Source organism: Gallus gallus, chromosome 3, assembly GCF_016699485.2.
Source record: "Gallus gallus isolate bGalGal1 chromosome 3, bGalGal1.mat.broiler.GRCg7b, whole genome shotgun sequence".
NCBI lineage: Eukaryota > Metazoa > Chordata > Aves > Galliformes > Phasianidae > Gallus > Gallus gallus.
The window spans coordinates 68060037-68086432 of record NC_052534.1 but is presented as its reverse complement, the minus strand read 5'-3'; the positions used below and the strand labels follow the sequence as shown (position 1 = coordinate 68086432).

The following is a 26396-nucleotide window of genomic DNA, read 5'->3' as shown; positions in this document are numbered from 1 at the left end:
ATTACCAGAACTTGCAGAGGTCAGTTTTATTCTTGTGTCAAAACCTTCAGCTGCAACAGCTTTCTTTGTTCCTTGCTGTTTACTCCGTGGCTTATTTATAGAGCACAACAGTATCTTTTCCCAACCTTGGTGAAGCCTGAAAGCAAGGAAGATCATGCTTGCGTTGCATAATGGAACAAGGTTCCATGGCCTTCAGGAGCACGAACAGGCGCTGAGGTAGCCTTAGGAGCAGTATAAATGTGTCCCTGGATTTAGCTGCATATGCTTTCCTGAACACTAAGGCTTGTTAACTTGGCTGCTGATGTCCCTGTCGCTGCCTTGATGTAGCTGTGCATTTCATGACACTATGGTTTTCCATGGTCAGCACGCTTGGAGCTGGCTCTGCAGCGGAGTGGGCTGCATGGTGTAGACGTGCCCTTTTGTGTTTTTTTTTCTAAGAAAGGTTCGGTGTTGCCTAACTTACTGCCGTTGAAATTGATCTTAATTCAGTGTGGATGTCCAGCACAGGAAATGATTTCCTCCTTCCGGAGCTATAGCAAGGCTTGTCACTTCTTTGGAACTCATTGCCTTTCTGTTAAGGCATCTGAATGTTCTATGTGATTTATAGGTTTAGTATTCAATTACTGATTTGTTTGGGCATGGCAGTCCTTTTCTTGATTACCCTAGATGGTGCAAAACACACAAGAGGAAGGAGGGTCTTGTGATTGAGACACAAGGCTGTGATTCAGGATGTGTGTGTTCAGCTCCTGTCTCTGTTCTCAGCTTTCAGTGAAACCTTGGGGAAGTCATTTAATCTCTTCCTCTTATGCAAAATCTCTGACTCTTTCTGTCTTTCCTATTGAGCTGGTAGATGCTTTTCACCAGCTGCACATCTGTGTGGTCCCCACAGAGACAGGTTGGTGTATCACTGGCCTGTAGTGAGGCGAGGCAGCCTGCCTTCCCACAGCTGGGGACAAGGGGTCGCATGTGGCACTTCTGCGGTCCCTTCTTACAATGGAGAGCATGATCCTGTGTCCAGGTCTACTGTTGGGGCTCCTGCTTGCCCTTCAGCCTGTCAAGTGGCTAGGACAAAAAAGGCTTGCTTTCCCCCTCTTTATTTTGCATTATCAGTCCAATGAACTTACAGGAGGCAATGAGATGACTCAAATCAATGTCAACCAAGCACAAGTGATTCAGTTTCCCAAATTGGTGACTATAATTGTTGGAATTACCCTAAGTTAAAGGATTTGTTATAGCTGAAAGTAGGGGCGCATGTGGTGCTTATTTCATGGTTAATGGTGGAAGGGATAAGTTCTGGTGCTTCACCTCTTTGTCCTTTTATGGAAAAGAAGTGTGCACACTGGAGATGTTTGTTCACATTTCTCTAACTCCAGTGGTCTGGGCAGTTACGTTCTTCATACGTCGGATATATTTTCACTCCTATTCAGAGTTACTATTATTAAATTAGCTACAGAGTGATGCTAAATATTTGCACTGAGATGTTTCTCTTATAAATCTAAGCTGAAGCAATGGAGTAAAACCTGCTTTTCCACAAGAGCTGTCGCACTCTGGCTCTTGGTACTCAAGTAAAAAAAAAAAAAGAAAAAAAAAAACAGATTAAAATAAGAGCTAAATAAGCATTAATGTGATATTGATAGAAAGCTGCAGCTCCTTGCCGTGTGACTGGTCAGAAACCAGAGAATGAATAATAGCTGCCAGTGTCCCACGATTGAAAAGCCAGAGGAAATGGCAGCAAGCAAAAGCAAATGAAGATGGATGAAACCCCAGAAGGGTGAAGGGAGACGTCGCCCATGCTGGGTGAGGATGGGCGGCTGACTCCTGGGTCACCTCCACCGCTGCTTTTTGGAGTGGTGTTTGGGAAGGGCAGTGTTTAGGAGCAGAGCTTCCTGGCTGTGACCGCCGCATAGCACTTACACATGCTGTGTGTGGGTCAGTCGGAGGTCATGGCGAGTTAACTCAACACCTCCAGTGAGGAGAAAGCTCTTGGGGATAAACTGCCTTACTATCACCGTCTACACAGCTCTGGGAGGATTTGCAGATGGTTCGTTTGCCCATTTCCTCTGTTCTAACATACGTTTTCTTCACATAATCAGTGCTGTGAACTAATACATCTCCCTTTGCTAAATAGAGCAGACCCTGAGCATTGGTTTCTCCAGGTAGGTGTTTCTCCTGGATCACTGTGTCTTGTCCAGGCCCAGTCTGGTCACCAGCACTGTACAGGTGCTTGGGCAATGCTACCAGGGCCTAAACAAGATCCAGGGCTGTGCAGAGCAACAGTATCCATGTGCATTTTGTGCCCCAGAGCATCCTCCATCTGTGTCAGATAACGTCTAAAACAAGGCTGCCTCCTTTTGTCATGGCTCTCACTATCCCATGGCTTAGGTCAAAGGGAAGAAGCAGCTTTTACACCTTTGTGTGTATCGTGCTGCTGCCAATAATTTATTAATCAATGTTGGCGTTAGGAGTTGGTTAGGCTGAATGTGAAGGTGGATGGTGTTTGCCTATCAAATGCTTACACTGAGTACATTCGGCAAACTGCATCTAGTTCTGTAGCTCTCATGCTGCAAACCAGGAGTGCAGCAGTTGGATTTAAATCACCAAGAGCTGAAAAACATTAACATGAAAATAAACGGCGCAAGTAGTGCAGGAGCCTGTGTCTTATCTATTCATACACGCATATGAGAAATCAGTGTATTTAGCATAGCTCCCACGTCTTTGCTTCCAAGAGCCTTTACAGAGCCCTCTACGCTGCATGCAGACAGCCCCTCTTGGGGTGTGTTCGAGCTGCGCTTCCCTGCATATGAGAATCTGTGGGTTTTTTTGAATATCCGCACGGACTGTGAACAAAAGCTCGGAAAAGGTAATGTGCTGAGGCAGAGGGAGTGAACTCTGCAAAACCTCTGCAGGTTGCAGGCTGCTCTGGTCCTGTCCATAAAAGAATTTAGTAGGCATGTATTTTATGTATATGGGTACATCAGTAGATACGTAAAAATACACGTGTCTGTTTTCAATAAAAGTATTCCGTGATCTAAACCTCTTCCAGATAACATCTTAAAAATCTTAGGCTTCACATTTTCTTGAACAGGCTTGTTCGGGGAAACGAAAGAGAGTGCTTGACAAGATTATGGTGTTGCTTCTATACGTTTCCTTTATTCTTGTGGCTAAAAGGAAATTACAATGTGTTGTTAAGTCAAAGCGTGGTCTGTGGAGCTGAACCAAAAAAAACCTTTAAATGGACTAAAATTCCCCTTCTGATAAAAGGGAAAACTACACAACAGAGAGACAGGATATCTTTAATTTAAATAGCGGGTTTAAGTATATTAATTTGAGTTCAAAGCATCTTTCAAAGGGTATGATGCCCACATTTTTAATTTTACCTAATACTGAGCATCTGGTGTGGACTGGTTTGTGGTACTGAGAGCAAAAGGAAGTACATTACTCATAGATGAAAGGAGTGAGGGGGAATCACTGTCCTGACTAAAAATAGCCTTTTTTTCTACCAGTTAATATCAGCTGGAGGTTTGATTAAATAGTAATTGTCTAGAAGAAGACAATAATTGAGTGCGACTGTTTCCTTTCAGGGGCCAGGCCCAGGTGGTGAAAGTTAAGTATTGTCCTTCAGATAGGGTCCTGAAAGCAGTTTTCCTGGATGTCCACTGAGCCCTTCTGTAAAATGTCCTTTCTGGGTGCTGAGCTGCAGACAGACGAAGTCCAGGCCTGTTCACGGGGCAGCAGCGGCTCTCAGGGATGCAGCGCCGGAGGATTTTATGGCCGCGTTGCAGATAGGAGCTGGCTCACCTCTTTGGCTGGAACTCTAACCCAGAGGCGCAGAGATCACAGGAGACAAATGGCTTGAATTAAGAAATGGAGTTGACATCTATAAAAGTCAGAGCACGTCTAGTAGGCAACATGTGTAATAGGACTATAACATTATATCTAATAGGGATATTGGAAAGCTGTCTAAAAGCGCAGCTTCCGTTCGGAACATTTAAAACCAAAATGCCTCAGATTAATGCTTTTCTGTCCAATTTCTGTACGGTCAGAATCGTACAGTTTTCTCCTAAAAATTGATCTTTGTACTGGTAACAAAGCTTAGCCTTTTTTACATTAATAGCAAATAAACGTATATTTATGTATAGGTCAACAATATTTTCCTCTAAATTTCTGCCAGATTATTTTCTCTGAGTGACCTGTTTACGCTTCTTATCATGAATACTAGTCTGGGACTTTACGCATCATAAATATCTGAGCATTATTTAATTAACCTTTGCAAGGGTCCAGGAGACCAAAGAGCCATGAAATGGAGCCAGGCAGGAAACGATTTCTCTGCCTTGTGAAAATTTTCAAAATGCTACATATCTTGAGTGGAACAGCCTCCAAACTTTGGGGGGTTTTTCAAGGAGAAGTGGAGGAGGAAAGAGCGTGAGAGACCAACCACTCTGCTGCAAAATAGCCAAAAGTCAGAGTGCTCCCCTGGGGAGGGACATTAGTCCTTTCAGTCCTTTGTTCTGCTTGTTGCAGATCTGGGACTTGAACCTTACGCCTCCGCATACTGAATTAGAACCATAAGCACCAAGCCAGGGCTGGGCCAGCACCACTGGGTGGCTTGGAAACAAGCATCTGAACAGACCAGAGCCTGCTAGGAGAGCAGATCTCCAAAGCCTGTATGGTCATCGCTTAGCCCTGCGTTTCCCTGCACCTTGGGCCTGCAGCCTCACTACAAGTAAGGCCAAGCTCTCATCCCTGGCAGAAGTGTCAATCCCTCAAAGAGCAGCATCCCACCACGATGCTTTGGGCACTTGAAATTTTCCAGAGGCATCCAATCCCTTGCGTAGGTGACTGTAGTCACCTCAAAGCCACAGCTGAAATTGATGACGTGTTCGGATAGAGAATTAGGATGTCTTGATTCTGTGGTTTAAGCCACTAGACCACACTTTTTCTGAAATAGGTAGGAATATTTGCATTTTTATATAAGGAAACTGAGGCACAGAGGGGGTACGCGACATGCCAGAAGCCACGTAAGAGGCCTGGGGTAGGGCTGAGAGCAGAGCCCAGGTTTCCTGATACTTGCACCTGTGACTTGGCTGCAGCATGCTGTGACGGCACGACAGGAAGGAACGGAGTTAAAAATTGAGTTTGTTCCGAAAGCAAACACTCTTCTTGCTTCAGCTGGTGTTTTCTATTATACCCAAAGCAAAGATAAAGTCAGATTCATTGCTATGTCCCTATAATTCCTTTTTTTTTTTTTTTTAACAGTTGAGTTTAACGATGGCCATCACTTTGGCTCCTACCTCAGGAAACTGCTGGCCTTCTGCTAACCACAGATTGGAAGGCTTAAATAAGAGACTGCCCATTGAGAATATAATCCCTGTCTGCAGGGGGCACAGAGATTTCTTCACCTCTGGGACACAGTTTGTAGTTCAGTTAGAGCACAGCATACCAAAAATAAACCTGAACTTTAAAGAGAAGGAGAGTGGTTTTTAGCTGAGAAGGAAGATGGCCAATTTGCTTATTGACACCTCCAAGTACAAAGAAAATATATAAGAAATTTTAAGGATGATGATAACAATGATATTGGGAAAATATATATTTTTCCGTCTTCCTCTATTGCAAATGCAGTGGAAAAATTGTATAGTTCTATCTATGTTTACTGGTATGTTTTAATAGAAAAGAAATGGGGTCAGTAAGTCCTCTGAAAATAGGCTAAAATACAGGAAGATTGAGAGTTCATTGCCTCCATTTTTTGAGCCTATGACTTCCAAAATCAAAGGCCTAGTAATCCTAATGGATTGACTTCCAAAATTCCTTGGATTTGTATTGCTGGACTTGTCTCTCTCCAGGGCTTAGCTGGATCCCTGCAGATAGATTTTCAGGTTTATATGCTGTAATTCCACTTAGTCCAGCTGTAAACTTGTGGTGGCTGAATTAATACATTACAGGGAGGGTTAAAAAGAAAAAATAAAATAAAATAAAGAGTATACCTACAAAACCCTTAGCTTGTATATCAAATCCTGAGGGGGGAAAAACGGGCATTTCAATTAGTTGGTTGTGTGGCCTGATTGAAGAACAGGCCTGTGGCTAACAAAGCTTTGTCTGTAGTATCAGCTTGCTCCTCGTCCAACAGGACAAATGGAGTGGTTGGTCATTAACGGGCTAGCCATCGGGTAGGGGTTTTGTTCTTAAATGGGGGCTTTGTCTTATCCCTGCTGTTTAAGCCCTCTCCAAGCACTCCTCACCTGTCATATCTGTCATACATTTAATTCATCACGCTCTCTGGTCAAAAGCTACACTGATAGTATCAAAAGAAGAGGAGGGGGCTTCTTATAACTTTAGCGATCAAAGGAGATTACCAAGCAAATAAGATTTTAATGAAGACGGCAGGTTTGAGAAGGAGAATTTACTGCATTGTGCATCTCTAACACATAAAGGTTGGGCCTATCTGTACAGGGTCTGAGAGTGCGGTCTCGAACTGTTACAGAAAGAAGGCTGGATAAATGTTTTGGTTTGTGGTTTTAATTACAATCACGGAGGAAGGAGATTGGGGGGGAGAGGGATAGAGTTCCTTTTACTTCACTGTTAAAGGTCATATTTTTAATCTGTAAATATGATAAGCCTAGCAGCCTCCTTAAACATAGCAAGCCTGTTGGAGTGATGACGGATACATCCACTAATTTTCTACTGAGCTCATATTGTGAGGCCAAGGCTCCCTGTTACTTGGCCCAAGTTTCTGAATGCACATCACAGCATTGTAACAGGCTTGGCCTCGCTGCAGCCACTTCAGAGGCAGGGCAGGCAGGCTCTTCCCAGACCCAGGTCTGCACATCAGGATATTCTTGTGGGCACACATACTGGGGGATGTGGGCACACATCCATAGGGCCAGCCAGCCCCTCGCTGACCCATGGTGCCTCATTCTCCATTATTTCCTATTAAAATGACAGTCTTCTCATGGAGGAGGTATCCAATGGGGGGCTGGCCAGGACTGGCCAACTCCTCTTCTCTTTTCTGATAAAGTGAAAACAAGCAGTCCTGGATTATCTGTTATTTCCCATTGCTGTTGCAGTAGTCAAGTGCTTGAAGAGCCAGTCTCTTAGAGATTCAGTTAGCAGCAAACATGCCTTATCACAAGCATAAAGCAGCGCTTCAGCAACCAGCCTGTATCCGTACATTGCGTATAGCCAAACCTGCGCTGTTAGCAGCACAACTGGGAGGCTTTATTTTTGCAGTTTTTCCTTGTGATGAAAATAAAGCCTCTGCAGTTGCTGAAACCTTTGATGAAAGAACAGGTAGCTGTATTATTAGCATGGATGTTAACTTCTTTCATGTAAAGAGCGGGGAAGTGGCTGCCTGGCTTTCTTTAAATTGAATCAGAAACTTGGGGTCTGGGACAGAGGTCAGAAAAACATGTCAGAACTTGTCAGCCTTTATGGTTTTGGGTGGAAAACTCCAATTCTCACTTTCCACTGAGTAAAACTGAGAGCTGATCATTTGTGTGGTTTTCAGCCTGGGTATGTATGATGAATTACTTATTTAAAAGTGATAAAGCATAGGGGGGTTTCTACAGCTGAGAAGTTTTATGTTCAGTGAGGAGATGGGTCTCAGCACCCTTCCGACATGGGAGTTAACTTTCTTGTTTTTTCAGTTGAGGCCATCATCCATCCCTCTAATATGTTTTTCTGTAGCCCTCAGGATTTGCTGATATGCAAGACACAGTGTACCAGTTTCACTGAGAGAGAGATGAAAAATCACGTCGTCATCTGGCAATATGAATCTAACTGAAAGAGTTGAACCCAGATGTATTCACTAGCAAGGACAGGGTGAAGATAGAGTCAGCATCCTGACGATAAATAACGATAAAACCCAGGTTTGGCTGTATGCAGTGTACAGATACTGGCCAGCTGCTGAGGTGCACTGCTTTATGCTTGCAGTGGGGCATCCGTTCAGTGCCTGAACCTTACTTTGAGTAAATGTGCTGGCAAATGGCTTCTAAACTGATTTACTTGAAACAATAGTGATAAAACTCAGACGTGAATAGGGCCCGTATTTAAATAATGCCATCAGCAGACAGTGGGCCCAGCTCTGCTCTAGCCAGGCAATCCTCAGTTCTCCCTAGTTGGGGGAAACATTGGGAGTGCCACTGGGAAAGTGGGAGCAGAGTTCTGCCAGACTGCCCTGTGAATGCATCTGCTCTGCATAGAAGAGTGAAACATTTCAGTTTATGGTTGGTTCAAGGACCTCCATGCTATTATTCAGCTGGAAACTGCCCCCTCTCATCCCTTTATCCCTCATAGTAGATTATGGGGGCTGGAGGCTGTCTTATAATATCGTTTTTCCTTTCACAAATGAGAAGCTTTGGGAAGTTACGTGGGATATTTGAGGTATGGACCAGCCGTCTTGACTAACGTGTTCTGATTAGAGATCTGAAGAGGTACTTGCAGAACTGAAGCACTTATGTAAAGAAGTGCTTTTTAAAATAACATGAGTCCACATGACAGCATATAAAAGTCAAATGACAGCGCAATTCATGGGTTATTGTTACAAAACTAGCTTTTCAAATGGGTTCCCAAAATACTCTGTGGTTGGAGTTTCACTTGAGGAATTTACTTTTAAGCCACTTTCTCCAAGTTTTAAGTCTGCCGACAGAAAACTTCAAAAACTTTTTCATATCACTCCATACCCGATTAGGGGAAAAAAAAATAATCTACCTTATGGAACCGGGCATCAGTTTTCTTCGACAGCACAAAAGCCACCGTGCCAACACTTAGCAGTGCAACGCATTGCCTGCTTTTGCAGCTCATACTTTATTCTCTGCATCAAAGCTTTGGTGGGGGGGGGGGGGGGGGGGAGAAAAAACAGAGAGTGAGAGAGCGAAAGAGACAAGCTCTTCAGAGCCTCTAATGACGCGTGCCAAACACGTGGAAGGTAAATCCCCTAATTCAGGCTATTCTTTCAGCATTCCCTGGCGGGTGGCCAAGCTAAATATTTCTGCTGGATAAAAAATGCACCCTTGCATGCAGCACTTTCTTAGCAGGATGGCTCTCGGGCTTTGGTGGAGGGGGCTTCTCCTGGGGAAAGCCAACATGTGTGTTCTCTTATCTATTTATTTATATTATTAAAAAGGAGCTTTATGGACTGTGATTGGATTAACTTAGCGAACCCAGGAGGAAGAGGAAAAACAAACTGGGAAGCTGGTTTAGCACCCCCACCTTTTTGTCATCTTCTTTTGGGATTTCCTGGCTAGCTGCCACCTTGAGCCTGTTGAATGTTCTTTAGATCAATCAATTAAAAAGGCTTTAATATTTGGGTGATTGGAACGCAACATATGGGCTGCTGGTGCGGATGTCATGTGGTGCGTGTAGTTAATTGAAATGATTAATAGAGGTGTTAGTTTCTTCAAGACTAATTGAAGAAAGAATATAATTGGAAGCATCGGCTAGCCATTATTGTTGGCTTTTTTTTTTTTTTTTTTTAAGTATTGTGTCTCTTAGACACTTTTAAGTGTTTATAAGCATCCAAATGGATTTTGTTTAGATCTTTCCAGCATGGTGATTGACAAAATCTCATTTACTGTATATCCAAGAGTCAAACTTGGCTTTATGCAAATTAATCTGAAAAAAGTATATATTGTATATATTTCCACTTGCCTTGTCTGTTTCAGTAACCACCACATACTCTGAATTTCTGGTACCTGTTTGTCTTTAAACCAATTTACCCTGCCCCCTTGTTATCTGTGTGTTTACACCATCCGTCCTCAGGAATTGACTGTGAGTCTCTAAAGGGCTGCTAGCTCACTCCTCTCTCTGCAAGGACTTGTGCTGATTTACACTTTTCTGGTGTCCCAGCACACTGCAAATGTGCCAGGTCTTTGGGGGAAATTGCATCTAGACTGTACTGCCCCACACCTAGCCAGCCCGACCATACTTCAAAGGGATCCAGTTCTCCTGGTTTTGATTGTCAGAAGGAGACGTTCAGTGAGAGAAATTCAGAGGATTCAGTTGCAATCGGATCTTTTGGCCTCTCCACCTTCTTTAAGAACAGTGCATGATTTTTTTTCAGTCTGAATTTTAACTAAAATTCTTAAGTGAGCATGAGGTACAAAACTGAAGCCATGAATTGGCTGCAGAGGACATCTGGCAGTAAGGCGAGGGTACAAAGGATGTGCCTTCTGAAAGTCACCCCACCAAAAGGGCAGCTCTCAGGTTAGAAATGGGGAAACTGAGAAAACACGAAAATCTCTTGTCTGTAGTCAGCAAGCAGGGGCTGGGCAGCGCAGCACTGTGCTCGCTGTCCTGCTGTGGTTGTCAGTGCTGTGGGAAGCCTTCAGCTGCAGATTTCTTCAGACTGAAGATCACACCCAAATAACATATGAATCTGGTAGAGGGTAAGTGGTTACCTTTGGGGAAAGAAAATCAGGCAAGATGCGATGGAGATTACCAAAAGGTAAGTCGGTTCCAACTGGGAGAACAGTGAAGCTACATTTTGAAGCGTGATATTTTCACACTAGCCTTCTTGTTGCCTGCTTTTGTTAATGGAAGAAAAGCTTATACGTAGTTGTAATGTTCTGGGACAAAAGCATCTTTTTGGAAAGCACATATCACTTTTTCTCTGTTGTTTCCTTTCCACGTATGCTTCAGCTCTGTGTATCTTTTTCAGTAGTCAGAAAGTTTATTCTGCAACCCAGAATAGACAGAACAGGGAAGTGATACATAAGTGTAGAGGGGTTTGTTGTTGGCTTAGAGGAATAGAGTATAGGATGGTTTTAATATTTCAGAGTCTTCCCACACAGATTTCCAGAGAGGCTTTGAAGGCAACTGTGTGTCTGCAGAGGCTTTGAGCCTCCCCGGAAGATGTGGCCTGCCTTGTGTACAGATCTGAGCAGAGCGTTTGTAGAAAGGAAGTGGCTGTCCTGTACTGGGGGCTGAGAGGAAGGGAAGGCATTAGGTCTGATTGCAAGCTTCTCTTTCTCCCTGTTGCCTGATCTCTGTGTGCATAGTGCTGGTAATTCTAAATGAGGAGTATGCCAGGGCAGGTTGGTGCAAATTAAATTTCGTTAACTAATTTCAGTTATTTGGACCTTTTTCTCATTGTGATTTGGTGGTGGTTTTATTATAGCAGACTACTGCAATTAGATAGTCCTTTACATATTTTTCTAATCTTAACAGTAATGAAAAATAGTAGCATCAGCATTTTTGTTGGCCTATTGCTCTTTAGGATTTAGTACATGAGAAGAGGCACTCTGTAAACTTGTTGGAGCTGAAGCATCCTGTCTCACTTGATGAAACCTTGTCATTTTTTACAACTGGTACAATTCTGGTGCATTTGGTGTGGGACACTGAAAGAGTAATGCAGCCAAGGAGATAGGATTTAAAGATTTGCACTTGCTTTATGTGATTTTTCTGTTACGTTCACGTTTTCTTTAAAATACAGAGGAGAATTTTCCCTAAAGTTAACCCCAGGAAATTAATCTCTAGTGTAAGTAAGGCTGGTAGTATCACCTGTTGTTAAGTCAGACTGATCATTTGCATTAGGAGGCCTTACTACTTTTAGGTGTTCATAAATCTACCACATTCTGAATGTGTGTTTCAGTTATTTCTTACATGGCACTTGCTATGTATTTCTCCCTGGAACCTATTCGGTCATCTCCAAGAATTTGTCCATCCCCATCTCTGACTTCAGCTCCCACACCCCGGAGAATTGCTTTCGAGGTCAAAGCCAGCCCAGATGACCATCAGGCCAGCACCTCAGGGCTGCTGGAGGGCATCATGGCTTTCTTCAGAACATGAACACGTTTGCATCTGGGACTGAGTGCCTGTATTGAGAGTGGATGTTTGGTGCTTGCTTACTGCGACCTGTCCTGAGGTCAGAGAATCACAAAAAGCAGCAGTTTTAAAAGCGTGTGGCCAGGTGTTGAATCTGGAGGGGATTATGGAGGAGGAGAGGCTGTGCCTAGAGAAGTGTCAGGAAGGAGGGAAACTGAGAGGAAGGTTGGTAAAGGACTGAGGGATTTATCTTTATGGGTTATTGTGGACAAAGACGAGCAAGCTCGGTGTTAAAAGCGGGTGGGATGTAAGCCAGCTCTGATCCAAAAGCTGCCTGACTGCATTAGCACGGTGCTAAGCCCAAGCTAATATATCCGGCTTCTCACCAGGGCTTATTAGCTCGGGCTCAGTGCCATACTAACATAGTCATAGGACTTCCAGTTGGCTGGACACCATGTCTGCTTCAAGTGTGAATGGTGCTCAGCGCTGCGTGTCTGCTGAGGAGCACCAGGACGGGCCTGGAGACCTGCCTGCACCTTGATGTTCCTCAGATGCTGAAGATCAGGGCAGGTGGGCATGGGGAATGCACCTCCTCACAGATCAGGAGGAAAAAGGAGTGATGCTGAGGAACCAGGAGGAGATGAAAGCTGGTGGGAGCACCCACACAAGGAGCCTGGGAGAGGGAGATAGGAGTGACTGGAAAGGGAAAAATTACAGGAGTGGACGGAAAGAGAAGATGAGGACTTGGTGGGCAAGGAATCTGATCAGAAGTCTGTGCTGAGGTATGGAAGATGGGATGAGACTGGAAGAGAAAAAGGGAGGAACAAACTCCACACCAAGCCTGGAATGCAACCAAGATTCCTGAAACGAGTTGTTTCTCTGCTTCCAGCAAGCCACCTAGGGAAACCCACCAGCAAAGTGTCCTGTCCCAGTGCCAGTGCCAACCTTTCAAAGAAAAAAAGCATATCATTGCTCAGATGGCTCTGCCAGCTGCCTTGGCAGAGCTCTGTCCATGGCAGACAAGTATCCCAGCTCCACTAATGATCTGTGCAGGTGTCGGTGTGATGCCAGGTCACAGGTTCTCCAGTTTTGCTAGTTGCAGTTTTAAAAATCAAGGAACTGCAGAAAAAAAAATGTGGAAAAAAATTACTTAAGCTCCAAGCTCCAGTTCTCCAGAGTTTAGGTTGCTTGCCTAACCTCACTTTGATCCTCTTATGCATTATGATACAGTTTTTACTCATATAATTACTTTTTTGCCAGTTACTTGCCTCGTTCAAGCATCAGGCAAGCTTGCTAGGGGAGGTGAATTGGAGTGGTGTAATAAAATGTTGTCTATAAGACACCTCTTGCCCCCATTTCCTTTGTTGTGACATAAAGAGGTGAAGTGGCAGCTGCAGGAAGAAATGTTGCTCTTCCCCAGGGCAGAGGACCTTTACTCCTAGGAGCTCAGTTCTATTTCTGCCTATGATTCTGACTAAGATTCATGGCAGTTCAATTCCACAAAGTGTTTTGCATGTGGTCATCAGTGTTGACGTTTTCTGGGTGCTTCATTTGAAGGCCTGCAAATCAAGAGCCATCACAGATGGCAGTAGGAGAAACACTTCGAACTGAGAAAGTAACACACAGTTGCTGAGTAAATCAGCTGCTGCATCCCCAAATTAATGTATACTTCTGATGTCAATGTTGTCATATCTCCATTCCTCTTCCGCTGAGTGGCAATAGCAATAATACCTTCATCCGTATATGGAGGAGAGACTGTGAAAATCAGACTAGTCATTATTTGATATTTGTGAGGCATTCAAGGAGTGCTGTTGTGAAGAGCAAGCTGGAAAAATACAAGGCTACATTGGTTAGTTTGCCTTCCGTTCAGATGGTCTGTAGTAGAAGGAAGGCACTGGGCCTGTCAAGGAGGATGAGAATGGAAAAAGTTTGGAAGATGACTTTTTGAAATCAGTACTCTTCTACCTAAGCACTGAATCAGGAAGAGATCTGGTGGGAAAAAGAAAATAGTGCTTCCTACGCGAGGAGGGCAGAACGAAGCTTCTGTTTGTAACTCTCCACTCAGTATCATCTTCTAACACTGGGAAGGGCTTACACCAGAAAAGCCTCCATTGTCTATAGTTTTGGAGCATTTGTCTTGCTGTGCAAAGCATGCCATCTTAGTGAAGCTGTCATCTTGCGAGGCGGAAGGCTCACGCTGGGTTTTATAGAACCTTGACTCAGCTTCAGGGAAGGAGGAATGAAGAAGCAGAAGAGTGAAGTGGCAGCTGAAACCCTCCTTTCTCTGTGTTTGAGCAATCTGTGCTCTTATGAAACCTTTTGAAATCTCAGTTGCTGATGTCTTTCTGACCCCCAAAATTATTCTTGTGCAAATGTTGACACCCAGCAGAGATGAAATCATTGACTTAGGAAAACACGTCCAGCTTATCAGAAGCTGCAGGATTCCAGCAACGTACTGGCAACACCGGCCTTTGTTTTTTCTCTTTCCTTTTAAACATTTGCAGTTAGTAGACAAGTGGCATTCTGAATTGGGCTGTGCGTATCTGAGGGAGCAGAGTAGTTTTTCAGTTCATACGGAGCTGAGCCCATGTCTCTTGGGTTCATGGTTTTGTGTTCTGATCTTCTACTCGTGAATTTTCTGTGAGCTTACGATTTTGCTCTGTTCACTAATTTTACGTTGACAGTTTTAATTACACACTCGTGGAGTGTATAAACAGAACAAGGACTAGATATGACCCAGAAGTGGGTCTCAGTGCAAGCAGGCACATTTTCCAATTGAGTGCAGGCTTTGTGTAAATCTTCTTTGTGGTTTGGACCTGTAGCTCACCAAAATCAAAGAACACCAACGTTTCTCCATTGACCACCTTGTCAGCCAGTCCTTTATTGTTGATTTCTTGCTGATTCTGATGCCAAACTTCTTTGTTTTGATTGCTGAAGGAAAGTGAACTGAATGTGGGTGGAAAAAAAAAACATCTAAAGAACATCTAAAAGCCTTGTCTTCCCATGTCATGCCATTAGACAACAGGCAAGGAAAAATTGCAGCTATTACAAACCATTGATTCATGGACACATGTAAAGCCAGGAGATGCCTTTAACTTCATTTTATATCTCAGATTTTTAGGGCTATTAGGTAATTCCAAAAAGAAAAAAACCTGTTTATATGGGGTTGAGGTACTGCTGTGCAAGAGGAGGGGGCAGCCCTCTAGTAAACCGGCAGAAACCCACCATAGTCTCCTTGGTCCGATTCGGAGTTCTGCTGTTCAGAGTTTGGGTTTTTGCTTTTTAAATTAAAGGCGTGGCCGAATGTTCATTTTCCCTATGATAAAAGCACTGTAAAAATAGGTACGAAACAGCTCTTGTGCAATGTTGTAATTTACCTTTATTTTAAACTGGCTTACACATCTTAATACATTATGACAATCAGAATTATCAGGCCACCAGGCGGAGAGGAGTTTGTTTTGTTAATTGCTCTTGTTAAGCCTAATTACGGAACGGGGTGGAGTGGATGTGGAGGGGAGGGAGGGAATTCTCAAATCCTCGGAGCGGTTCCAGGCAGTGCGTGTCGGGGAGTGAGGGCGCGGGTGCGTGCTGTGCGTGCACGGGTGTGCAGCGCTGGGGTGCGCGGTGCCGGGCGGATGGCTGGCTTTCCCTTGGACTAACATCCCAAGATGCGTGAGCTGGAGGTGGGGAGCCCGCTCTGTGGGGACACATGAAGGTACTGCTAAACAAAGAAGTGGGCTGCGTTCTCCTTTGTGAATTAACTCCTTTCTTTTCTCCTTTTTTTTTTTTCCTTTCCCTAATTATTTTTTAACACCGTATATTGCTTACTTTACTGTTAATTTTGTTGAGTTTCGTGGTTGGTTGAGTGTCAGATTGATCTGTTGCTGTGACATGCCGTTCTCTGATGTTACGGGCTCGGAGGCACGAGGCTGGCATACACACCCATGGGTCGGTATCCTGCCTCTGAACCCTTTTCCTTCTTCCCTGCGACTGAGGAAGAGACAGGCCACCCCAAAACTGTGTTGTTTTGACTTTTCAGTGGAAAGCGTGCACCTGCAGAGCTCTTCTGCCTGGCAGGGCTAGGGTTTGTTTGCGTGCCCCACATTGTACTGCCTGCCCGTCGGCATCCTCGGGAGCCTGCTGGCCAGCAGTTTCTGTTAAGGAAGCTTTTGAGCAAGTAAAATGTAAAACCAAAGCTGATATAACAAATCTGTGATCTTCTCTGGGGTATGTTACCTGACTTGTTTGCTGCCAAGGTGGTTTTATTGTTTTGGCTACTGGGTGGAGGGAGGAGACTAGCAGAGCAGAGGAGTCATGCTTTTGTTGTGTTTAATTATAATGTATGCTTTTAATCAAACCTTTTAGCGCCGTGAATTAAATGGCACTGCAGCCCCGCGCAAGAAGAAAAATGCTACTGCTGTCGTGGCTGACAGCTGAGTGGTGAGGTGGCCGGCCGGGGCTGAGCCTCGGGAGCCTTTCTGTGCTGCCTGCAGATACTGCTGCTTAAATGTGTTTACTTTTTCCGTAGTATTTATACTAGTTAATGTGTCGCACCAGATAAATCTACTTCCTGAGTCCATCTTTCAGCTTGCTCTCTCCCCTTCCAATTGACAAATGGTTTGAGTTTGACACCGTTTTATCAGTTGAGCCCCTGCTGGGTGCTGCATGCCTGCTTGGTTTTGCTTTATCGTGAAAAGTGAATTATCGGCAATATTTTGTTACCGTCTAACTAGCAGTTGGCAGGCTTTCCTATAGGAACTGATTTGGGTTTCAGCAAGGGGAGGCTGTTGTCTTTCTCTGCAAAGCCCCGTTGTTGCTCTCCGGGAAAACAAAAGATCCCGGAGCTTTCTGCACCACAATCTGCCGCTGTCCCACTTTCAAGGAGGTGTTTTGTTTGTTGCGGCAGCTTCCTATCTTAAAATGATAAATCAAGAGAACGTGTGCACTGCTTTAAACCCTTGTCTCCAGGGCTTTATGTTTGCTTAGGGTAAAATGCATTATTTTGTGGTAGCCTCTGGTGAGATCTAAACTTCGTTTAAACGTTACAAAGCAAAAGGGAAAGCATCGATATCTTTAGCAGGGGTAGTTTGATGGAGAATAGCTGTCAGGAGAAGAACTCTACTGACTTACCTCAAGTGGGTTTCAAATGCATTAGGGATTCATCAATATTAATAGTAGAATAGACATTTCCTGCATTCGTTTGGCATCTTCCATGCCCTTTTTTTTTCTTTTTTCTTTCTTTTTTTTTTTCTTTTTCTTTTTTCTTTTTTTTTTTTTTTTAAGAGCAACTTAGAGTGCAGTTTTAACACTTACTAAAGTTAATACAAGGATGATAAGCTAAAGTTAAACAGAAGGAGACCCCTGAGTGTGTGGGGTCGGTCTCTAGGAGTCCTGGAATTTGGTGCTGTGCTTCAGAGACAGATTGTGGTGAACTCCTGGGTGAGGCTTCTAGGGCAGTTTGCAAAACGGGTCCGCTGGGTCCAGTTCTAACCAGAAGCAGCTAGGGTGAGAATCCAGTTGTGGGGGGATGTTGGGGGGTTGCTATCAAGAGAAGGGTTAATAACCACATAGATTTCTCAAGCGACACAGTAGCGGCTTGTTCCTGTGTTCAGGGGTTAAAAAAGAAAAAGCAAGTTGTTCTTCTGCCTCAAAACCTCTTGTAATGGTTCAGTATGAAAAATAAGTAAATCCGAGGTAATTTGTATTTGTCCTATATCTTTCAAGACGAGTGATGACCTATCAAGAAATAGAGAAAGGAAATTTGAGAAGAACACCAAATTCCTTAGAAATGCAGGGTAAAACCCAGAAAGTTGCCAGCACCCGGAGTGAACACATACTGGTAATGATCGTTTTGCAGTGTCCTGCACAGCACATCCCCGTGCGACCCACTGAGCCCTTTAATTCAGGTGAACTCCTCACAGCGGAGGAGCTGGCTTTTTATAGAAAGCACAGCTAAGAGCTGCAGCCTGTAAAACGTCAAAGGAAGAGTGTAAGTCTGCACGGAGAGCCCAGTCTGGCAAAACTGGTGATGCAGCAGCTACACATAGAGCAGCACAGGAGTTTGGCAGCTCTTAGTGACAGGGCGATCGGGATCGTCAGCGTGCGTCTGCTCTACTTGTTGATCTTAATGAAAAGTACAGTTTAATCACTGGTGTGCCAAATTGAGCATGATTAGCTGTTATTGCAGATTAGTGCATTGTCTGGGGCTCCAGAATTATCGATCCGGGTGCTGTGTGCCGATGTTTTCCGTGCCCTCCTCCGTAACCTCTTCTTAATGCCTCGGGGAGGGAGGCAGGGAAGGAGAGGAGGAGGAGAGAAGTCCAGATGGGAAGAAAACAGGTCCTGAAAAGACCACATAGGAACTAGGTCAGGTACTCTGGAGATTAAAGAAGCATGCTTCATCCCTGGACGCAGGAGGCAGGGACAAGTAGCATACAATTACGAGGAATTAGAACGGCAACAAGTAGTGCAGATTTATCAGCTTTAATTGTCTATTGTCAGGACAGAGCCCTTCTTGTAGATCAGGCGCTGCCAATGCTTTAATACCTCTAATGGACTCTCTATTGTGGGATTATCTCTCCTAAGGACAATGTCTTTCTTTTAAACTAGTTGTTTGGGGTGAGCAACGAAAAAAAAAGAAGAGAAGCAAGGAGCTGCAGCTCTAGCTTTTCCCTTTGGCTTGTTCCATTCTGCAGGAAGCGGCCGGCAGCCCGTTGCTGCTCTTCTGTCAGCAGCTCTATTCCTGCAGGGGAGCCCAGAGACACCTATTGAACATTAACCCCCTTCGCTCCACCTTCCAGCCAGCTCCTCCAAGAACAATAGGTGCTTGATAAAGAGCAGATAAGCAAGGACACAGGGTTTAGGAATCTCTCGGCTATCTTTATTTTAAAAGCTTTCCTGGGTTTTGCAAAGTAAACATTACAACATTTAAAGAAGGATAAGGTGTCAACTGTTTAATGAGGAGTTGTGTTTAATAGCAGAGGAATTCTTCCCTCCCCCACACAACACACAGGTATGAAAAGACTGTTATTTCACCACTCTGGGGTAGGGAAGGTGGAGAAGTGACAACTGTACTCTCAGCAGCTTAAAGTGCGGTCGCTCAGCCCGCCCCAGCCCAATTCCCCAACCAGCCCTGACCGCACACTCACTGCGTCGAATCCTTCCGTCCCAGATGCGTGGTAGCAGCATTGCTGGGTCTGTGATAATCTGTGGGTAAATATTTTCATTTCCAACACACGCACTCCGTCATGGTGCTGAGCTGTTGTTTTTGTTAATCTGTTTTGCAATGCGCTCGGTGGCCAGTCCTTTGTCTGAGAGGTGGCGAGGTTCCACCCATGGATCACAGCCTCCTGTTGTGTGCACCGGCCCCTCGCCATCGCAGCCTGGGGAGCTTTCAGGTGGAACCAGAACAGGGCTGGGGCAGGATCTGAGGCTTCACTGTGGTTCACATCACTGTTGTTTGCCCAGGAGGTTGAGGAGAGGATACCCCAAAAAGTGTCACGGGGTTTGGAAAGAGGCATGAAAGCTGAATTCATGCAATTCCTAATGAGCTGGCTTTGGTATTTCACATTGCTCTGAGGTAGGTGTTTGAAATATTCATAGGAGTGAGACTTCTAATACGTATACGTATGTGTGTACATATACCATCACATCCCTCCTCCATAACAATCTGAAAATCAACCTATCTTAAAGGAAAATTTCCCCAAATACACACCCTTTTTCAAGCTTGTGCTCTGGTCACCAGGAAGACTGGAAAGTGGTTGGAATGGGCTGGGTGCTTTCATTCGTTTTCCACAGTCCTGGTTGTTACAGGCAGAACACTGAAAAAGCTGTATATGGGACGTGGAAGGTAGATTTTTGTGCTCAGGTTTGCTTGCCCAGGATAAATTTGAGTTGGCAGAAACATGCAAAGGCAAGGGTTGTTGTGTAGGGTGCTGGCTATCATCCCTACCTCTCCTAGGTCCACCATTTCTGAGAGTGCAACAGAAAGACAAGAGGGGATCTTCTGTGGTCCCCCATCCTTCTCATAAGGAACAGGGAGATGGTTTTTTCCATGTAGTCAGTTCTCCTCCATCAGACCCCAAAGTCTGTTGCTTTCTCCTACTATGAACAGAAAAAAGAAACACATACCAAGAACTGTGATGACAAAGCTGCTGCTGCTGTTGCAGCTTTCTCAATACCTTCACCCAAGCTTGCCTCCTGGGAAACAAGAGCGAGTGTCTTCACACTGTTACGTCTCTGCTGCTGGGCTGCACTCACAGCAAAGAGAAGCTGAGCTTCTCACGGTGACTTCTCACTCTCCCAGCAGCATGCCCAGACAGCCATTTCCTCAAACTCGAGGAACTAAACGTGCTTCTGTGTGCTGCAAGACTGTTTTATTTATTTATTTTTGTTATTGTTACTTTCCTATTGGAAGAGGATTGTTTGGGCTTACTCAGAGTCATCTGAGCAGCATTTTAAAAGGCCTAGCTGGAAACAAAAAGAGAAATGGCATTTTCGTTCGGCTTCTTTTTTTTTCTCTTTTTAGGGAAAATTTCCTTAGAGGATCAAAGCACATCGAAATCTAAGGAGCCATCAGGGCCTGCTCTACAGTGCAGCCAAAAGGTCTCCTCTTGCTGTTGTGCATCAGAGACCAAAATAAACGTACAGACATTTGGAACTGCTAGGAGGCAGTGGCCAGGGTGTTCTGTAATTAAAGGCAGTCCCTGAGAGCTGCACGCATTAAAGTAAAAGCCTGCTGGCTACAACATACACCACCCCAAATGCCCTTGCAAAAACCTTCATGTAGATTCAAGTGTGATTTTAATTTCTCTCCTTATAAGCAGCCCCGTGCTGGAGTAGTCCAGGGCACAGAAAGCCTCAGAGATCGTATCTGGAGCCCATAGGCTGTGTTTTGAAAAGGTCAGGCCGGTGTGTGGGCAGAAGGTTTTAGCTCACCCTGTCGCTCAGCCACCAGAGCATGCCCACACTCTGGCATGGGGCACATTCTCAGAAGCATGCCCTGAAACGTGAGTGTATCTCAGCAGAACTTGAAGGAAGCTCTTCTTTGAGTGCTGCCTCTTTTAGAAGAAGTGCAGTCGTGCAACTCCATCGCGTACCTTCTCTGAGCAGTGACCACAACTGGTCCCCAAATGTTTACTAGCACCAGGATGCCTACATACAGGAAGTGGGGAAGGGGGTGGGTCTGGTCGTGGCTCTTGATGTGGTCAATCCGGCACTGACCTTCTTTGGGTAAGGGGATGGGGAGGATGTGAAAATGAGACTGCGCTTTAATCTCTCGTGCGCATTTTATCTCCCCTCTGACTTTCTGAAGAAGTTTCGTAGGCTCGAGGCGGCTCCCTGCCCTCCTCCTTCCCCCGACGCTTCCCGCTCTGGTGGGGAGAGCGGCAGCAGCTGAGCCGAGGCCTCCGCTTGTTGTTGAGCTGAGGTGGTGATAGCATCAAAGGAAATGGATGGGGATTTCTGAGATCAGAGCCGCTAGGGCCATTCATGATTTGTTGCCAGGCTGAAAGCTGCTGCAGAGAGCTGCCTAAGAAATGCTGATTAATACGGTAATTGAGGTTTTCTATGAGCGAGGAGGAAAAAATGAAAATATGACTAAAAATGTTCTTTTTTGAAATGAACAACATTTTGAAATTGCACATTCCAGACAATAGCGGCTACTGGTATGAAAGATTTTTATAAAAGAGCAGACGGATGCCGGTTGAGTAGGGCATCTTTTTATGTTTCTCTATTAAAGAGGAAGGTCAGAAGGTCAATCTGTGTATTTCTTTAATAGCAGAGCTTCCTTTATGATCTGGCTTCAGCACGCCTTCTTTACAATTTGTTCTCTCTGTCCTTGATAACCTTGCTTTTATTTGGGATCGGGCAGCGCTGTGTGCCAGGGAGATCCCTTCCCCTCCGCAGCACGGGGGCTGATTTTGGGCCGACTTCAGCATGTGCCAGTTAATGGCAGTTCATGCGCTCAGCGGGCTGCCCTTGCTTTCCCGGGCTCTGGCAGAGCTCCTGTGGCATTGGCATCCTCATGTAGTCCCAGTGAGTGTGTCACTTCGTCTCACCTGATCCGTCCTCTGCCTCTTCTCATTCCTTGAAGGACGGATTTGCTCTTCTCCAGCTTTCCTTCACATTAAGATCAGCCCCTGAAAAAGATGCACCAACCCTATTTTTCTTGTGCCCTCCTCTTTTTTTCCTGTCACTCTAACAGGGAAGTGAAAAGCTCTGAAACAGCTGCCTCTCAAAGTGAGACTATTTTTTGGTAAAATAATCACCTTCAGTATGACTACATTGTTTTTCTGCTCTATGCGGTGTGACTCAGCATCAGTTAATTAACCCAATCAAGTAGGCCGGATTTCTCTCCTTTAATGAGTGTCTCTTCCTCCTTCAGAGCCTTCCTAGTCCTCATTTTGTCTGTGCCTTGCTGCTACCCTACGCAGCCAATGCCACCCGCACCCCCCAGGCCAGCACCGGGGCCACCTCTGGCAGATACCTCAGGGTGACGGTGACAGCAGGACGCCGCTTGTAGGCAGCTGCCCCACTTCTGCCCTCAGCCGTCAGCCCTCCATGCCAGAGCACATGAAGGTCTTTGCACAGATGTACTATTCTCAGCGCTGTGGGCCAAGAGTGGCAAAGTAATCCTCCTCCGTGCTTTATCGGGGAGGAGGAACGGGTGGAGGGAAAGGGCTGGGTGTGCACCTGCCAGAGAGGCAGTGCTGGGGCAGCAGCGAGAAAGGTGTTTGAGATAGGAGATGAGAAAGGTTTGCCTCAGCCCGTGCCTGGGATGGGCTGAGCATGGCTATAAATGGAGCCATGCATCATTGTTCCTCTGAGCTGGAGGATTCCTTGCTGTGGGGACAGGACCACTGGAGGAAGTAAGGCATCTGGCTGTTTTGCAATGAGAAGCAGGAATGCTCTTAATAATAAACAAACAGGACATTGTATGCCATCATCACAGGATGTCCTTCCTTTAGCCAGCACATTGGCTTGGGTCGGGGGAAGAAATTGGGCTCGGGGTCTGCTAATGACAATTGCAACTCTCCTCCCACCACAGTCACTTTCATATTACCCAGAACAAGGAGCAGTGCTCATTTGTTTATTAGTATTATTTTTTTCTAACGCTGCAAAAGAGATGTCAAGTTTTGAAGTGCTGTCTGCTGTGTGTTATCCCTCCTGCACTTCCTTGTTGTTATATGGGGAGAGGGGGCTTTATTTAAAGGGAGAAACTGAGATGATTTTCCTCATTGCTTTTACAAACCATTAGAAAGAGACCCCATGAAGGAATGAAACCAAAATAACAAGCCTCCTGGATGGAGCTTATCAAACCGCTGTAATCACTGAGGTTGGGAAGTAGGGGCTTTCAATCAGAGTTGTAATTCAGTACCCTGGAAGTCATTTTTCCTTCTAATTTTCATAGCATCCTAACCACTTAAATCGGCGGGGGGGGGGGGGGGGGGGGGTGGAAACGGAGACCTTTGGCGCTCTGAGCTTCAGCCAGCGTTAAAACAAAACAAAGCAAACACGCATTTCGTGTAAAGGGGGGTTAGCAGAGCGCAGCGCCCTCCCCGCCCGCCCGGAGGTGCCCCCGTCGGGCCGTCCCCACGGCCGGGGCAGGCGGTGCCCGCGCCGGGGAAGAGCAGAACGAGCCAGAAACGAAATGAAAGAAACAAAGTTCCCCCGCGTTGCGTGAGGGCCGGGGCCGCCGGAGCCGCAGGTACCGCCCCACCTCCCGCCCGGGCATCGGCGGGGCGCCTCATTGGGAATCCGAAGCGGGGAGGGAGCGGGAGCGGGCTGCAGCCTTTGCTGTCTCACTCAGCCCTCCAGTGTCTCGGAAAGGCAAAAGCAGCGAGCGCGCAGCACCTGTCTGCGGCGGGAGGAGGAGCGGGAGGGCGCGGAGGCGCTAGGTGTGAGTCAGTCTCCCGGGGACCCAGCGGCTGGAAGGAAGAAGCAATGTTTACTCGGTAGATATGAGCGAGATCCGCCGCGGACGAGGGGCTTCTGTGCGGAACCGCTCGCCGACTCAGCCCCGGTAAGCAGCGCCGCGCCGTCCCCGCCCCGCACCGGACCCGGGAGCCGCCGGCGGAGCCTTCCCGGCCGGGCAGCGCCGACCCCGCGCCCGGCTCTGGTACGCCGGAGCCCCGGACCACGGCTCAGCCGGGAGGCGGCTGCAGCCCGGCGCTCCCGCAGCCCGGCGCACCGCAGCGCCGTGTCCCCGCAGCCCGGCGTTCCGGCAGCCCGGTGCCCCGCAGCCCGGCACTGCCCGCCCCCGGCTCGGAAGCCCGCGTTCTTTCCCCCCAGCCCTCCCTCTCCCCCCCCAGCCCGGCCCTTTCGTTTTGTCGGAGGAGGGATGCGAATGTCGCGGGGCTGCGTTTTCTATACGGGATGAGCGTAACGAGGCTGCTTGCCGGGTGAGCGCCGTTCCGAGCGCCTGGCGTGAGCGCGGAGCCGGGTCCTTTATTTACCTCGGGGAAGGAGCGTCCTGCTACCTGCTTGGCGCCGTGTTTGTTAACGCAGCTTTTGTCCCAGACAGAAAGAGTGGCTTTGGAGGAATTTCTCGCTCAGGGATCCTAGCCAGTGCTTTGAGAGAGTAATTCTTGAGGTGCCATCCAAATCACAAGGGATACGAGGACTTTTATTTTATTTTTATTTTTATTTTTTTCCAGTTTTCCTCGCCCCTTTTCTTTGCTTTTTTTTTTTTTTTTTTGGCCCCCGGGAATGTGTGGCAGTGCTTTGTGCGGGGCGGTGGGGATGCTCGCAGGATGTCGGCTCGCTCGGCCGCCCGTGCCAAAGGATAAGGGGACGGCAGGAGGGGGGGGGGTGGGGGGGGCAGGTTGTTTTGAAAGTTGTTTGTGTGTTGAGAGCCGGTGGGAAAGTTCAGGCTTCCCCATTTGGAAAAGGCAAGGCTGGGTTCCGTTCTTCCAACATGCGCTTTCCATTTTTAGCTTCATTCAGACGCAGACAGCAGCTCCTTTCCTCTTCCTCTCCTTGTTTGTGTGACACTTTCTGAGGCAGCCTTTCCACAGGCAAGCGAGTGGTCGTGCGGCCGTGACCCCGCACTTTCTTGGGCATGGAGTAATTGTTTTTTTTCTTGGAGGCATTAAGGGAAGGGCTCTGAGAAAGGTACAGCGGTTGTCAGCCTGGGGATTTTTTCCCCTTTGTTTTGGTTCCCTCCTCGCTGTGACCGAGGCTGGCATTTCAAGGCGCTGCTTCAGCCGGCGCAGCTTCGTTTACACTGCTTTTTGGCTATTACTCAACTGTACCAGCTATCCTGCATACGCTTTTAAAGTGTCACAGACTGCTGCATTAGTCACGCTGTCTCAACGGAAACCACAACACTGAAGGACAATGAGGATTAAAGGCTGTTTTCTTATTTTCCAGGCTGCTACACGGTGTAGCTCGGACGCTGTGAGTTTCAAGAATCTGGTGAAAGGGAGAGAGTGGACAATGAAAATGGACATGGAGGATGCTGACATGACCCTGTGGACGGAGGCTGATTTCGAAGAGAAGTGCACGTACATCGTCAATGACCACCCGTGGGACCCCAGTGCCGATGGAGGCACCCTCACTCAGGCGGAGGCTTCCTTGCCAAGGAACTTGACTTTCAAATACGCATCAAACTGCAAAGAGGTAAGCGGCGGTGCCCGGGGAAGGTTGGAGTCAGACGAGCCAAACCACGGTGCTTCGGAAAATGTGCGCTCTCCTTGCCTTCCATTCTTTACTCACGCACGCTACGCCACCACCAAGTGCTGCCCAGTGGCTTTTAGGATGGGACTCTCATAATACTTTTAAGAGACGGTGAACGGGGCATCTGCCAGGTGGTATTTGCACTGGGAGTCGCGGCCAGCCTGTCTCTGAACCCGGCTCTGAGCCAATTCACAAACAGTTAAATTTTCACACAATTTGAACAGCATCTGAATAAGCATATTTAAACTGCGGGGTGGTTCCCTGTGCCAATTTCTCGACTGCTGTTTGCCAGGACCATTCATTGCTTCTGGCACAGAGATTAAAGTGCCTCAGTTGTCCAATAAATAGCTTTAAAAAAAAGTAGAGGGAAAAAAAAAAAAAAACACCAAACAAATTCCTGGAAATGTGTTTAATTATTTCTTTTTGTTTTCCCTTTGGTTATGAAATTGCTTTATTCTTTTCGTGAGCTCGCCATGGTCCCGACTTCCTAAATTCTTCAATTTGGCGTATAGATTGAGGAGGTGGTGGTGGTACTGCAGTAAGCTGGACAGCAGGATAGCCATAGCTCAGATTGACTCGTGTTTATCTGTGACAGCATCTTCACTGGTAGCTGGCCGTGCGAGTCCGTCCTATCCGTGTCCCTGGAGTGGGTGCATTCTTTGTTGTTGTTTCAGAAGGGCTGGAAAGAAATGAGCCCGGATGAGCAATTTGGTTTTGTGTTTACTCCTTCCTATAGAGTAGCTATTATAGCTAGGTGTGATGTTCAGCAGGGTAATAACCCAAGGGACAACCCTTCATTTCTCCTTGTGCTGAGACTTGTGGTGTGGCAGCTATTACCTGTGCTTCTGCTTTGGCTAAACACACTGACCACAGAGCTGAGAAGGAATACATTCATCTGTGTCTATCAAGTGTTTCCTTCTAAAGCAGGTACTTGTTTAGTCCTGCATACAGAAATAGGGCTG

At 46.3% G+C, this 26396-nt stretch overlaps 1 protein-coding gene across 14 annotated transcripts in view; it reads left to right on the top strand.

Moving 5' to 3' along the window:
- Positions 1 to 26396, top strand: part of PRDM1 (PR/SET domain 1) — a 97775-nt gene that overhangs the window by 49248 nt on the left and 22131 nt on the right. For 7 of the 14 annotated variants that reach the window (XM_040697684.2, XM_046939151.1, XM_015284537.4 and 4 more), the window contains one exon: positions 25129 to 25377. In XM_040697684.2, coding sequence (XP_040553618.1) covers positions 25195 to 25377 — 183 coding nt within the window. In that variant the 5' untranslated portion in view covers positions 25129 to 25194. Of the gene's footprint in view, positions 1 to 9469; positions 10380 to 10826; positions 15473 to 23321; positions 23465 to 23575; positions 23780 to 24085; positions 24871 to 25128; positions 25378 to 26396 lie in introns of those variants that run through there. The other 7 variants (XM_046939154.1, XM_004940353.5, XM_040697685.2 and 4 more) reach the window with 7 other exon arrangements.